The 13,841-nt window shown below is 52.4% G+C and overlaps 1 protein-coding gene across 3 annotated transcripts in view; it reads left to right on the plus strand.

Annotated features, from left to right (window-relative positions):
* KYAT1 (kynurenine aminotransferase 1) overlaps nt 1-12,235 on the plus strand; it is a 34,528-nt gene extending 22,293 nt beyond the window's left edge. The window contains exons 1-13 of one of the 3 annotated variants that reach the window (XM_014782233.2): nt 3-144; nt 3,297-3,355; nt 5,769-5,916; nt 7,807-7,956; nt 8,029-8,115; nt 8,358-8,486; nt 9,743-9,863; nt 10,208-10,284; nt 10,414-10,503; nt 10,614-10,800; nt 10,876-10,955; nt 11,492-11,578; nt 11,675-12,235. In XM_014782233.2, coding sequence (XP_014637719.2) covers nt 34-144; nt 3,297-3,355; nt 5,769-5,916; nt 7,807-7,956; nt 8,029-8,115; nt 8,358-8,486; nt 9,743-9,863; nt 10,208-10,284; nt 10,414-10,503; nt 10,614-10,800; nt 10,876-10,955; nt 11,492-11,578; nt 11,675-11,740 — 1,392 coding nt within the window. In that variant the 5' untranslated portion in view covers nt 3-33 and the 3' untranslated portion in view covers nt 11,741-12,235. Of the gene's footprint in view, nt 1-2; nt 145-2,952; nt 3,055-3,296; nt 3,356-5,768; nt 5,917-7,806; nt 7,957-8,028; nt 8,116-8,357; nt 8,487-9,742; nt 9,864-10,207; nt 10,285-10,413; nt 10,504-10,613; nt 10,801-10,875; nt 10,956-11,491; nt 11,579-11,674 lie in introns of those variants that run through there. The other 2 variants (XM_087418964.1, XM_004423544.3) reach the window with 2 other exon arrangements.
* The last annotated feature ends 1,606 nt before the right edge of the window (nt 12,236-13,841 follow it).

Consider the following 13,841-nt stretch of genomic DNA (forward strand, 5'->3'; position numbering starts at 1 on the left):
CTCTGCCTCTGGAGGAGGAATCGTCAGTGGCCCATGGCTCTGGAAGGCATATTCAGGAACGTGGCAGCTGTCAATTGGCACCTAGTGAGGCCGCTCCAGGGAAGGAAGACCGGAACTTCGCTCACCAGGTGCTTGCACCAGACTGTAAGTGTTCTAACCCCAGGCGCTCTGCCCCCTGAGTGAACCAGGGCTCCTGGGATCTGGCTTGGTCCTGGATTCAAAGCTGTGCGTGAGCCTCCTCTTTCAGGAAGCCTTCCTTGACTGCAGCCTGGATGTAGGCCCCTCCTTACCCTTGCCTCTAATCTAGAACTTGTATCCCTGCATCTGAATAGTCAGCCTGGTGGTGCTGCCTCCTCCTCATCCCCTGTGCCCAGCCCAGTGTTTGGTACACAGTTGGTACTCAGTGAATGTTGGCTGAATGAATACATATGCATAAGCCCAAGAACAGTCACTTTCCTCACTGCTCCAAGTACTGTGTGACATACTTAAAGGTCACTTCTGGGCCGGCCCTGTGGCTTGGTGGTTAAGTGCGCGCGCTGTGATGCTGGTGGCCCGGGTTCGGATCCCGGGTGCGCATCGAGGCACCACTTCTCCGTTCATCCTGAGGCCGAGTCCCGCATACAGCAACTAGAAGGATGTGCAGCTACGACATACAGCTATCCACTGGAGCTTTGGGGGGAAAAAATAAAATAAATAAAATCTTTAAAAAAAAAAAAAAAAAAAAAAAAGGTCACTTCTTTGAGCACCCCAAGTTTCTGGGATCGCTCCCTTATTTGTATCTCCTTCCTAAACTCATTCAACTCCATTTGCCTCCTTTGTTCTCTCTCTCTATGCCCCTGTACCCCTCTACTCCTTCCCCCACCCCAACCCTCCTCAAACGTCCCTCAGTCCACTTCTATCCTCCCTCCCCACTCCCACCCCAACTCATCTTTGCTTTATTTATTTTTTCAATGTGATGCATCCACAATTCAAAAATAATTCCTTACCTCATTGAATACACGATGCCAGCAATTGTGAGATGCACTGTTATTTTATGGACTAGTAAGAGGGGAAATGCCAGTTAAATTCATACTATAGATCATAAGACACATCTGAATTCAGAGAAAGAGCAATGGGAAACAATGCACATATCAGAATCGATCAAATATGGTTATGATCTCTGTCCAAAATATTTGGAAACATAGAAAAGCACATGCATGCAGCTAAATCACCTATAATTCCACCACTCAGGGAGAACTTAACATTTTAGATATATTTTCTTCCAGACTTTTTTTTTTTCTATTCATATATGGTCATAGAAAAAATTGTACGTGTACTGATGTATATTAGGATATATTTTTTATGATTAAAATATAATCATATTGTATACAGTATTTTATAGCCTGTTTTGTTGATATCAGTATATCACATTGATAAATATTCTTCTAAAATGTATGGGCCGGCCCTGTGGCTTAGCGGTTAGGTGCGCGCGCTCCGCTGCTGGTGGCCCGGGTTCGGATCCTAGGCGCGCACGGACGCACTGCTTCTCCAGCCGTGCTGAGGCCATGTCCCACGTACAGCAACTAGAAGGATGTACAGCTATGACATACAACTATCTACTGGGGCTTTGGGGGAAAAAATAAATAAATAAATAAATAAAATTAAAATGTGATTTTCTCCCACATTTTCCTTTCCTGAGGAAGATGGTCCCGGAGCTAACATCTGTGCCAATCCTCCTCTATTTTGTATGTGGGATGCCACCACAGCATGGCTTGACGAGCAGTGTGTAGGTCACTGCCCAGGATCTGAACACACAAACCCCAGGCCGCCAAAGAGGAGCACCCTAACTTAACCAGTACACCACTGGGCCGGCCCCTCCCACATTTTTGAATCATAAAAATAAAACACTTATTTTAGAAACTTTGGAAAATAAGAAAATTATAAGGAAGAAAAAAGATTTGTTAACCAACCAACCAAAGGTCATCACCGTTAACTCACATTTTGGTGATAACATGATTTTCCCTGGCAAAGATCACCCTCAATTTAAATTATTTTGATGTGTACTGAGTGCTAGGCCTGGTGATAGTGTCAGGGATTCAGTGAGGGGACAGGGCTGCCAACGTTGGCAGAGGGCCTACGAGGTGCCAGGCCCCAGGCTGGCACTCTGCACATTGCTTACAGCAGCAGGACCCCAGGCTGCAGAAGAACCGGGCCCCTATACGGGCGGTCTCCAGGCCCTTCTCCAGGGCAGGGCCTGGCGCTAGGAGCCCTGCTGTTGCCGCCACCTTGACCAGGGTCCTGTCCAGCTCCTCCTCCGACCTTGGGCAGGTCCCTGAACCTCTCTGAGTCTCAGTGTCTTCATCTCTAGCTGGGGGTCATCAGCGGCTCTAAGAGGGGTGCTGCAGTGACTGAGCCAGATCATGAGAAACAGGAAGGGCTCAGGAGTGGCCATAGCAAGTGGCTGAGGAGAACGTTAGAGCCCTGGCTCCGCCACCTGCCAGCCTTCTGAGACTCACACCTGCAGGACCAAAGCTCCCAGAGACCGAGAAGCCCGTGCTCCCATTATACTGATGAGGAGACTGAGGCCAAGAGGAGCTGAATCACCCTTCCAATGTCACCCTGCCTCAGGCCTGGCCAGTGTTTGCACACCTGTGGATGGAGGGAAGCTAGCCTGGAAGGAACATAGAGGAGGGGAGGGGCCAGCTGGCAGGAGGGTCCCTGAGCCCCCTAGGACTGAGCAAGTGTCCCCTTCCCCTGAGTCAGAACGTGATCTCATCTCAAACAGGCCTGAGTCTGAGTGTGTTTGCTGTGTGACCTTGAACACGTCACTCCCCTCCTCCATTTTCTCATCTATAAAATGGGCCCAGCCAGGGCGTTCTGAGAAGTAAGTGGAAGAGCTTAGCAAGACCTCTGTAAAGGGAAGCTGCTGCCGTCACTGTGCCATGATCCTTCCCCTGCTCCCTCCACCTCCTCCCTCCTCTGGCTCCTCCTCCTCGGCCTTCAGCCCTGGGTCGAACTTGAACCTGACGAAATCCGGGCTGTTTCAGGACATCTGGAGCCCCAGCTGGCAGGGGGGCAAGTCGAGGCTGGTGGGATGAGGAGGAGCTAGGCGCGGGGGCTGACAGGGACAGGTGCCGGGGAGGCGGGGACGGGTGCCGGGGAGGCGGGCTGGAGCCTGCCCTGCTACTTAGGAGTGCTGATCCCCGCCTCCTCCCTGGGAGCGGACAGGGTGGGACCGCCGTCAGAAAGTAGCTGTCTCCCAGTGCAGGGGAGGCTGCTGGGCCTCCAGCTCTGACTTACCACTTCTCTGTCTCCAGCTCACCATGGCCAAACGGCTGCAGGCTCGAAGGCTGGACGGGATCGACCACAACCCCTGGTGAGGCGGGCAGGGCTGGGGAGGTGCGAGGGGGTCCCGTCGGGCACAGGGGCAGGCCGGGGCTAGCAGTCTCTGGGTTTGCAGGGTCTCAGTGGTACCCAGGGTGGCCGTAGTACTCGAACTGTGAGATGTGCAGCCACAGCCCACAAGAAGTGAGACCCAGAGCAGCAGGCTTGGGTTCGAACCTCAGCCTCACTCTGCTCGGCTGTGGCGCTGGGGCTGATGACACACCTGCTCTGAGCCTTAGCCCCGAGCTGTAAAATGGAGATAATTATGCTTCCCTTGAAGGGCCTTGGGAGGATAAGGTGACATACTATATGATAGCGATAGCCATTACCCAGGCACCGGGCTGAGGGCTTTTATTTATTTATTTATTTATTTATTTATTTATTTATTTATTTATTTATTTTATTTTTATTTTTATTTTTTTTAATTTTGTTTATTGCAGTAACATTGGTTTATAACATTGTAAAAATTTCAGGTGTACATCATTGTACTTCTATTTCTGCATAGATTACATCATGTTCACCACCAAAATACTAATTACAACCCATCACCACACACATGTACCGAATTATCTGAGGGCTTTTATTTTATTCCACACGTAGTACAGAGTAAGGTAAGCTAAGAAGGTAAGACACAGGCAGCTCTCCACAGACATTTGCAGAGGTTAACATCTTTCCGTCATTAACTCGTTTAAACACAAAAGGTGTACGTGCCCATTGTTACTAGTACTACGATGGATGCAGTGGGAAGATGTGTAAGAAAGATTTAATGATCTTGCCACTCCCCCCCACCTCCGCCTTTGGCCAGGAGCACAGATACCTCTACACTTTAAAAAAAAATTGTTGGCCTTTGTTTTTACAAAAAATGGGACCATTTTTTCTTTCAAACCCCCGTCATGTACAGCTCTTGTGTTTTGCAAAGATCTTCCACCACCATCTTCTCCTTCAATGTTCCACAGCCTTTGGGACAGAGGGAGCGAGGCCCAAAGACCCTATAGAATCCAGCTGCTCTCTAGGCTGTGCCTCTGGAGTCCTGATCCTCTGGCTGCCGCCCTCTGTCCTTTCTGTGAGGAGGCTGAGCAGCCTTGTGGCCCATTTTGCAGATAAGGTAAAGTCCAGCTCAGGGGGGAGACAAGGAGAGGGGCTGGGAGAGGCAGCAAGAATCTGTCCTGACTCACAGACCTGGCAGACCCTCAAACTCATCAACCCCATTGTACAGAGGGGAAGACCGAGGCCTGGAGAGGCTAAGTCTCATGCAAAGCCAGGGGAGAGCAGGAGCTGGCCTGGGAAGAATGCATGGGACAGGAGGGGAATGCCAGGAGGGATAAGGGCCGTGAGAGTCAGGGCAAAGGAGGGTGGTGGCCTGAGGATCAGGACCCTAGAGCCCCTACCTAGAGGACAGTCAGTCTCTACAGGGCATTTGAGCCTGGCTCCCCTATCCCAACCACCATGAGACGTCCACCACCTGATTTTGCATCTCAGCTCTGCCATTAGCTGCTGTGTGACTCTGCGCAGGCCACTGGCCTCTCTGAGCCTCCGCAACTGTGTGTCTTCAGACACATTGTGGAGCTCTGGGGAGAAAATGACCAATTTTAGACATAATGGTATTTATTGTTATGCAAATTGTTATGCCAAGCCTGACTCCTCTGCCCCTGAACCAACCTGGAACCACATACCAGCCCTTCACCCCACATCTCAGCCTCTCTCCCAGTTTCCCTGAAGAGTTGGCCAGCAGGCACGGCCAGAAGGAAGGTTGCTGGGGGCCAGAGGTGGCAGATGGCAGGGCTGGTGGGGCCCAGTCTGTCCAGGGTAAGGGTCAAGAGCATGAACTCGGCTCCAGACAGATGTGGCATCAAAGGCTGGCTGTGCCATGTGCTAACTGGGGGCCCTTGGACAGGTCACCCCGAACCTCATCTTCTCCATTCCCGTTGTGGCTGAGGAACAGGACGTGCCCACAGACTATCAGAAGGTCATGTGAGCACACATGTCAAACTGTGGTGTTGATAAATGCATTAATGGGTCAGGAAATCCACTTAGAGGGTCTCAATAAGTATTTCTAAACAGAGTAGGACAGGATAGGAGATGCTGCAGTAGGTCACGCTGGAAGGATACTGCTGATTCCCTGTTTGTCTCCCCAGGGTTTGGGATGTGCAGATGACGGACCATGGTCAAAACAGTTGGGAAGCCCCTGGGCTGAGATGAACAATTGGCACAGTGCCTGGCCCACATCATCCCAAAGTGTGGGACCGGCTACGAGCCCCACACAGATCTTCAGGCCAGGGCGGATGCTAGCTGTCCAGTTGTTCCAGAATGAGCCCAGTGCATTGCTCACTTCGCCCTGGAAGCAGGCGGAAGTCCAGGTCCGGGTGGAGGGGTGGGCCAGTGCCGACTCTCCATTTGTCTGCCAGGGTGGAGTTCATCAGGCAGGCCAGTGATGATGATGCTGTGAACTTGGGCCAAGGCTTCCCCGACTTCCCACCCCCAGCCTTCGCCGTGGAAGCCTTTCAGCACGCCGTCAGCGGGGACTTCATGCTCAACCAGTACACCAAGGCATTTGTGAGTCAACCAGCCCCCCCAGGGCCCCTGGGGGAGGAAGGGGCAGGCCTTTCTGGGCACAGGCCCACCTGGGTGTTAGGGTTCAGGGGCAGAGCCCAGGGAATTCAGTCTGGCCACAGTTCAGTGTTCACTGAGTGTCTCCTGTGTTCTAGGCCCTGGGACAGCTCATGGTCTAGTGGGAAAAGCAGACAACAAAACAAAACAAAAGCAGAAAACAAAGGCAGTTGATACACTGTGTTGGAGGAAGATGGGGTTCTATGGGAGCAAGAAGGAGGGAATGAAACCTGGGAAATCAGGGAAGGCTTCCTGAAGGAGGGGACACCTAAGCTGAGCCCTGAAAGACAGCAGCTGATTGATTTGACTCTAAATCTAAACTCTTTCTGCAAAGGGTCAGAGTGAATATTTGCCAGCCCCTGGAGTAGAGCTCTGGTTCCTATACTTCGATGTGCATGAGAATTGCCTGGAGGGAAGTTCCCTCCAGTTCCACCATCTGCAGATAACCACTGCCAGCAGTTTGCTGCTTTGCTGAGAGTGTTTAGACTTTTTAACTTTGAACTTTTTAAAATACTTATATAAATACCATCCCCACACACACACACACATGCACATACCTACATGTGAGATTTGTGTTTTTTAATACAAATGGACTCATACTATAAATAATCTTCTGTAACTTGTTTATTGCACTAGACAGCATGTCCTGGACAACTTTCCGTGTCAGAATTCACTACATAATGCGTCATGGTTATCTTTCAATGTCAAAATAGCCTTGTGCTTTTTAGTGGCTGCATAGTATTCCATGCCTAGATGTGTAATTTATTTCTGTAATTTATTTCACCGGTCCTGTACTGATGGACTGGTTTAGATATCTCACTATTATAAACAATGCCACAGTGAATATCTCTGTGTGTACATCTTTGTACACATATGTGAGTGTTTCTCTTTGTACACATATGTGAGTGTTTCTTCTTCCCTAGAAGTAAAACTAGAGAATCAAATGTTGTAAGCATTTAAACAAGTAATGGATATTGTCAAATTGCCCTCCAGCAAGGTTTACTTACATTCCCACCAAACTGATCTCGAAGCTGGCAGGAAAGTTCTTTTCATATGCTGGTTGGACATCAGCACTTTTTCTTTCAAGACTTACCTCATTTTTTTGTTTGAGTGTTTGTCTTTGTCTTGTTGCTTTGTAAGAGCTCTTTATGTATTAAATATCTTACCTCTTTCTCTTATGTCTTTTAACTTTGTTCATGGTATATTTTGCTGTACAGAGATTTTTAATTTTTCTGTGATCAAATCTGGTTTAGTGAACGATTTAGTTAAGTTCTAGATCTTAGGTATCAGTCACTTGGCTTAGCCCTGAGTGTTTTATAAGTGTCCTCAGCAAACAAGAATATGAATCCAGCCTTCCTCTCAAAGTAGGGTGCTTCCAAAGCTGCAACAAAAGCCCTATTCCTGCCCTTCAACTGTGTGTGACCTTGGGCAAGTCATTTCCTTTCTCTGGGTCTCTATTTTTCTACCTGTCAAGTGGTGGGGATCAAATAATACTTCTCTAGCAAGGCTGCTGGGAGGATCAGATGGCACGAATGTGCTTCTTCAACTTAAAGGGAGGTGTTTCAAATGTGGAGCTGCTCCTGCTCCAGGGCTGCTGGGCTGTGCTCCATGAAGGCACGTACTCTCTCTGGTTCACCAAATCCCAGCCCTTGGCTCTGGGCCTGGCACAGAACAGGCTCCAGGGCAAGTCTGACAGAGGAAATGAAAGAACTCACCCCATAGGAGTTGACTTTGCCCCAGGCCTGCTGCTGGAAAGTGCTAGAATTGCCTGGATGCCACTAAGCAGGAGGGTGGGATCAGGCTGAGCCAGGTGGCTGATCCCCACTGTCCTGGCAGGGTTACCCACCACTGACAAAGGTCCTGGCCAGTTTCTTTGGGAAGCTGCTGGGACAGGAGTTAGAGCCGCTCAAGAACGTGCTGGTGACCGTGGGTGCCTACGGAGCCCTGTTCACAGCCTTCCAGGCCCTGGTGGATGAAGGAGACGAGGTGAGGCACGGGCTGGGTGGAGGTGAGGGGTCACAGTGGTGCTGACCCCAGCTAATCTGACCTTTGTAACAGGTCATCATCATCGAGCCCTTTTTCGACTGTTATGAGCCCATGACATTGATGGCGGGGGGTCGTCCTGTGTTTGTGTCCCTGAAGCCGGTGAGCATGCTGGTTGGGGCGTGGGTGGGCTGCGGGGTCTAAGGAGTGTGCTACATTGGCCCCTAGGAGATGGGAAGGAAGGAAGGAAGTGAAGGAAGCCAGTTCCTCCAGGATGGGGGAGGGGTGTCCAGAGCCCCAGGGACGAGAGGGTGGGGACAGATGCCTGGGGGGCAGAGGGGCAAATCCCTAGCATTGAATGTGGGTAGGTAAGTATTGCCATCCCCTCCCACCTCCTCTTCCAGACCCCCACCCAGGATGGGGAACTGGATTCCTGCACCAACTGGCAGCTGGACCCTACGGAGCTGGCCAGCAAATTCACATCTCGCACCAAAGCCCTGGTCCTCAACACACCCAGCAACCCCCTAGGAAAGGTACCTGAGAGACTCCCTTCCATGGACCCCTCCAGACTGGGTTCAAATCCCTGCTCTGTTACTGTTATACTGCCTTGGGGCCTCAGTTTCTTCATCTGTGAAGTGGGAGAGCTACCTGCAATGAGCTCTGAGGACGGAGGCTCCCAGAAGTCCTAGCGACAGGGCAGCAATCCCCAGGGAAGGCATCAGGGCTGGGGTGGTGGAGCGGGCTGGGTGCCTCCATTACTTCCCCACAACCCTGGGACAGTGACTTCACCTCTCGGAGGGTTTTCTCATCTGTAAAATGGGCACGTGAAGAACCCTTGTAAAGGAAAACCTCATCCGTGTTTCTTCTTCTCTCTCACACCACTACACACTCACGACACTTCTGGCACCAGATATGGGGGGTTTCCCCCACACCAAGTGATTCTCTGACACCAGCTGGGTGCCCTACAATTTAAGACAATTCAGTCCTGACACTGTCTGCCTGGAGACAGTGCCAGATCCCGCAGGCTAAGGGCTCAGTCTCTCAGAGCTGCCCCCACCCCACTTCACATGCTGTCCAGGTTGTCACCTGTGCTTCTCTCCTGTGGCTGTGAATCTGAGCTTCCTACAACCCCATCCTCGGGTTCGATTAATTTGCTAGAGCGGCTCACAGAACTCAGAGAAACACTTACTTACATTGACCAGTTTATTAAAGGATACAGATGAACAGCCTGATGAAGAGAAACACAGGGTGAGGTCTGGGAGGGTCCTGAGCGCAGGAGCTCCTGTCCCTGTGGAGTTGGGCTGCGTCACCGCCCAGTACGTGGATGTGTTCACCAACCTGGAAGCTCTCCGAACCCCGTACTGTTGGGACTGTTATGGAGGCTTCCTCACATGTGCGTCATCAATCAGAACTCCGTTTCCGGGGTCCCTCTCCCTCTCTGGAGAATGGGGGTGGGGCTGAAAATTTCAAACTTCTAAGCATGGCTTTGGTCTTTCTGGTGACCAGCCCCCATCCAGGAGCCATTCAGGAGCCCACCCAGAGTCACCTCATCAGAACAGAAGATGCCCCTAGTGCTGTTATCACTTAGGAATTTACAAGGGTTTTAGGAGCTCTGTGCTGGGAACCCGGGGCAGAGACCAATGCATGTATTTTCCATTATCTCACACCAACCTCACAGGGTCAACATGGGGATTCCATAGGATAAGGCAGGAAAGCCCTTAGCACCAGGTTTGGCCCGATCCTGTCATCTGTCTGAGCAGGCCTCTCTGTTTGGGGACGGTCCCCACAGGTGTTCTCCAGGGCGGAACTGGAGCTGGTGGCTAGCCTGTGCCAGCAGCATGACGTGGTCTGCATCAGCGACGAAGTCTACCAGTGGCTGGTCTACGATGGGTACCAGCACATCAGCATTGGTAAGCCGAGCCGGCCAGGGTGCCTGCATTCCCCTGGGCGTTTGTGGCAGGGCCTTGAGGCCAATCTGGGAGTCAGCACAGGCCTGGTGATTGGGACAGAGGGGTCTGGACCCACACAGGTCATGTGACCTGGGGCAGTGACTTCAAAGACCTCTCGGAACAGGGGAACACAATGGCACCTGCCTCCCGGGGTTGCCGTGAGGATGAGCTGAAATAAGTCCTGTAAACAGCTTAGCACCCAGCAGAGTGAGGGTGTTGAGAGCCTGAGTGCCCGCCAGGGCCCAGCCACCACCCCTCCCCGCCCTTCCCCCATCTCAGCGGCTGCTCTCTTTGACTTTGGGCAGCCAGCCTCCCTGGCATGTGGGACCGCACCCTGACCATTGGCAGTGCTGGCAAGGCCTTTAGCGCCACTGGCTGGAAGGTGAGTTGATGAGGGTGGGGGTAACCCCTCCCTGCTATGATCCTTGGCAAGCGAGGTCGGCCTGGGAATTAAGAATGCATTTGGCCAGGCCCTGAAGGGCCTCACCCCCTCCCTGTGTCCCTGGTCCAGGTGGGCTGGGTCCTGGGCCCGGACAGTCTCATGCAGCACCTGCGCACCGTGCACCAGAACTCTGTCTTTCACTGTCCCACGCAGGCCCAGGTGAGGAGGGGCAGGGGACCCCTCCGGGGGAGAGCGGGGGGGACACAGAAGAGCCCAGGCTGGCTCCGGGGTCAGGCCAGGCCTGACTGCTTGTCCCTCCGCCCTCCCAGGCCGCAGTAGCCTGGAGTTTCGAGCGGGAGCAGCTGCACTTCGGCCAACCCAGCAGCTACTTTGTGCAGTTCCTTCAGGCCACACAGCGCAGCCGCGACCACATGATTAGAAGCCTGCAGTCCGTGGGCCTGAGGCCCATCGTCCCGCAGGGCAGCTACTTCGTCATCACAGACATCTCGGACTTCAGTGAGTGGGACTGGCTGGGCCGGGCAGGGTACGGGGGGCTGGAGGCCCAGGGCTCAGCTTGGCCTCTGCCCCCAGAGAGCAAGATGCCTGACCTGCCTGGTGCTGTGGATGAGCCCTACGACAGACGCTTCATCAAGTGGATGAGCAAGAACAAGGTAGGCTGGGCCTCTGCCAGGGCCCCGAGTGAATGGTGTTACAGGTTGTGCACTGCTCAAGAGTGCCCGACCAAGGGGCTGATGGGCCAAACTCCAGCCCAGCGTCTGCCATGAGCCCTGGTACAGGGTTGCATCCATTTCAAGCAATGAGGAGCCTATTTTTATTTGCATGTGGGCTGGCAGGAATTCCTGCCCTCTCAGGGCCTCGAGGGGTCTTCCCATCTGTACAGTGAGGAGCTGGCCCGTTAATTCTGATCCATCCAGCTCAGAGCTGTGATTCTGAGGCTTATTTCTTCGCTGGCTCTGCACTGACGTGCCACATAATTGTCCTCTCTTGGCCCCCATCTCTCCTCTGTACACAAGGAGGGACTTGAAATGATGCTCTGGGATTCTTTTCCTCTGGCCTTGACACAGCACGGGGAGGTGCTGCATGGAAGCTTACTTTCCCTCCCCCCATCGTGGAGCCTCTCTGTCCCCCGGAGCCGAGACCTGCTGGGCTGTGGGGCTGTGTTGAAACAGGCTTTCCTCCTCCCCAGGGCTTGGTGGCCATCCCGGTCTCCATCTTCTACAGTGAGCCACATCGCAGGCTCTTTGACCATTATATCCGCTTCTGTTTTGTGAAGGTAAAGGGAAGGCTGGGGAAGGGCAGGCCTCCCCAAGTTTCCCGAGGCGCACTGGGGGTGTGGGGAGAGGGGTAGCACCCATCTGTGTTGGTGCAGGATGAATCCACACTCCAGGCCATGGATGAGAAGCTACAGAAGTGGAGGGATGAGCTCAGGCCCTGACGTCGCCACTCGGCCCTGCCCCACCTGGTCCTGCACGCTCTGCAGGGTTCTGTGCTTGTCCGGGTCTTAGCCATTCCCAGGTTAGGGGTAGATGGTCCTGGTGGACCCCTTCTGTGTGACACAAATGTCCCCAGGGAAGAACCCCCCTTCTTGGTCTAAGGGGAGTCAAGAGCACCTCTCCATGGTGCCTATATTCCTGTCACCGAGGTGAGGAGGCCTGACCTGGGCCTCTCCCTTCCCCTTCCCAGGTTGGGTCAGAGGGTCTTGGGTCCCCTCTGGCCTCCCGAGGCTTGATGGCACTCAGTGGGCAGAGCCCGACAGTGTGTACTGGCCTGGAGTCCCCGCCCTGGCCCCAGCCCTGCACTAGCCCTAGCCAAGGCTCAGGCATCCCTCCCTTTCCTTATCTAATCTTGGCCTTGGAAGTTGCCTTTAGCCTTGAGTCCTCTAGCGAGTACTTTTTGCCCACAATAAAATTTTATCTTATTCAAACTCTTACTAGCTGCTTCTCTCTGCTTTACACTTGGGTGCTGCCTGCTGATGGGGAAGTGGTCAGAACAGAAGGCACCTCAGTGAACCTCAGATCCCAGCCCCTCTTTGTACAAATATGTTTTGTGGAGTAAAATTGAGACCCAGAGAAGGGCAAGGACTTGAGACTTCTCCCAAGTCACACCATTAGTTAATGGTAAAGCCAGGCCTAGAACCCAGGGCTCAAATGGTCTGTGTTACTGGTGGGGTGTGTGTGTGTGTGTGTGTGTGTGTGTGTGTGTGGACTTGGGGGCCTCAGTTGAGTGTCGGACAGGGGAGACACAGACAGGGGTCAGAATGCAGGCCAGGAGAGTCCAGATGACATAATGAGACACAAGGGGAGGAAGATAGCTCTCGGATGCCTGTCATCTCATTAAACAACCCTCTGAGACTAGACTTATTATCTCCATTTTACAAGTGAGGCAACACTTGGGAGGGGAGGTAACTTGCCCAAGGCCATCCAGCTGGCAAAGGTAGAGTGAGATTTGACCCCGGGGGTGGGTGTCCCACTGGAAAGCAATGGCAGCTCCTGAATTCTCTTGCTCATATCATATATTAAATTGGGGGAGCTGATGGCAACATATGGTAAAATAAAGTATATTTGGTCTTTGTCTCTGGTTCCTGGCACAGAGCTCCTAACACCCTTGGAATTTCCTGAGTGATAGGAGTATCTTCTGTTATTCATAACAAGCCCCTTTGACCATGTGATTAGAAGGTCAGAACTTTCAGCTCCAATCCCAGGCCCCCAGGGAGGGGAAAGGGACTGGCCATTGAGCTCAGTCACACGGCCAATGATTTCATCAATCATGCGTGTGTAACAAAACCCCACAGAAAAACCCCGAATCAGTGAGGCTCAAGGAGCTTCTGGGTTGGTGAACACCAGGATGTGCTGGGAGGGCAGTGCATCCGGAGAGGGCATGGAAGCTCTGCACTCCATCCCCCAAGACCTTACTCTGTGTACCTCTCCCATGTGGCCGTTCCTGTGTTGTACCCTTTATAATAAAACTGTAATTGTAAGTGTAGCACTTTCCTGAGTGCTGTCAATCGTTTCAGTGAATTATTGAACCTGAGAGGGATCGTGGACATGCCTGAATTTATAGTCACCAGGCAGAAATGGGGGTAGCCTGGGGGCCCCACTTGCTGCTGGCATCTGAAGTGGGGGGCAATCTTGTGGGACTCAGCCCTTAACCTATGGGTCCTGCGCCGACTCTGGGTAGTTATTGTCGCAATTGACTTGAAGTGTAGGACGCTCACTTGGTGTCAGAGAATTGCTGTTGGAAGGTATTTGGTGCTGTGGCCTAGGACACTTTCCTCCCTCCCCTTCCAAACCACGACCTGGTACTACAACCACTGTTCCAAAGTCAAGATTGTGAAACAAAATACCAGCGGCTCAGGCTTGGAGCCCCTTTGCCTTACTAAACATAGCCTGACAGGAAGAAAGTCCTCCATGCGGTAAACCCATCCCACAGATTTTTTGGGTAGAACCACCCTGACCAAAGGTGCTATGTCTCATGAACCAATCCAGAATCTGCCCATCACTCAAATCTGTGATTCCACAGAGGTTCCAGATCTTAGA

The sequence above is a fragment of the Ceratotherium simum genome, chromosome 29 (assembly GCF_057802395.1).
Source record: "Ceratotherium simum simum isolate JZ-2026a chromosome 29, ASM5780239v1, whole genome shotgun sequence".
NCBI lineage: Eukaryota > Metazoa > Chordata > Mammalia > Perissodactyla > Rhinocerotidae > Ceratotherium > Ceratotherium simum.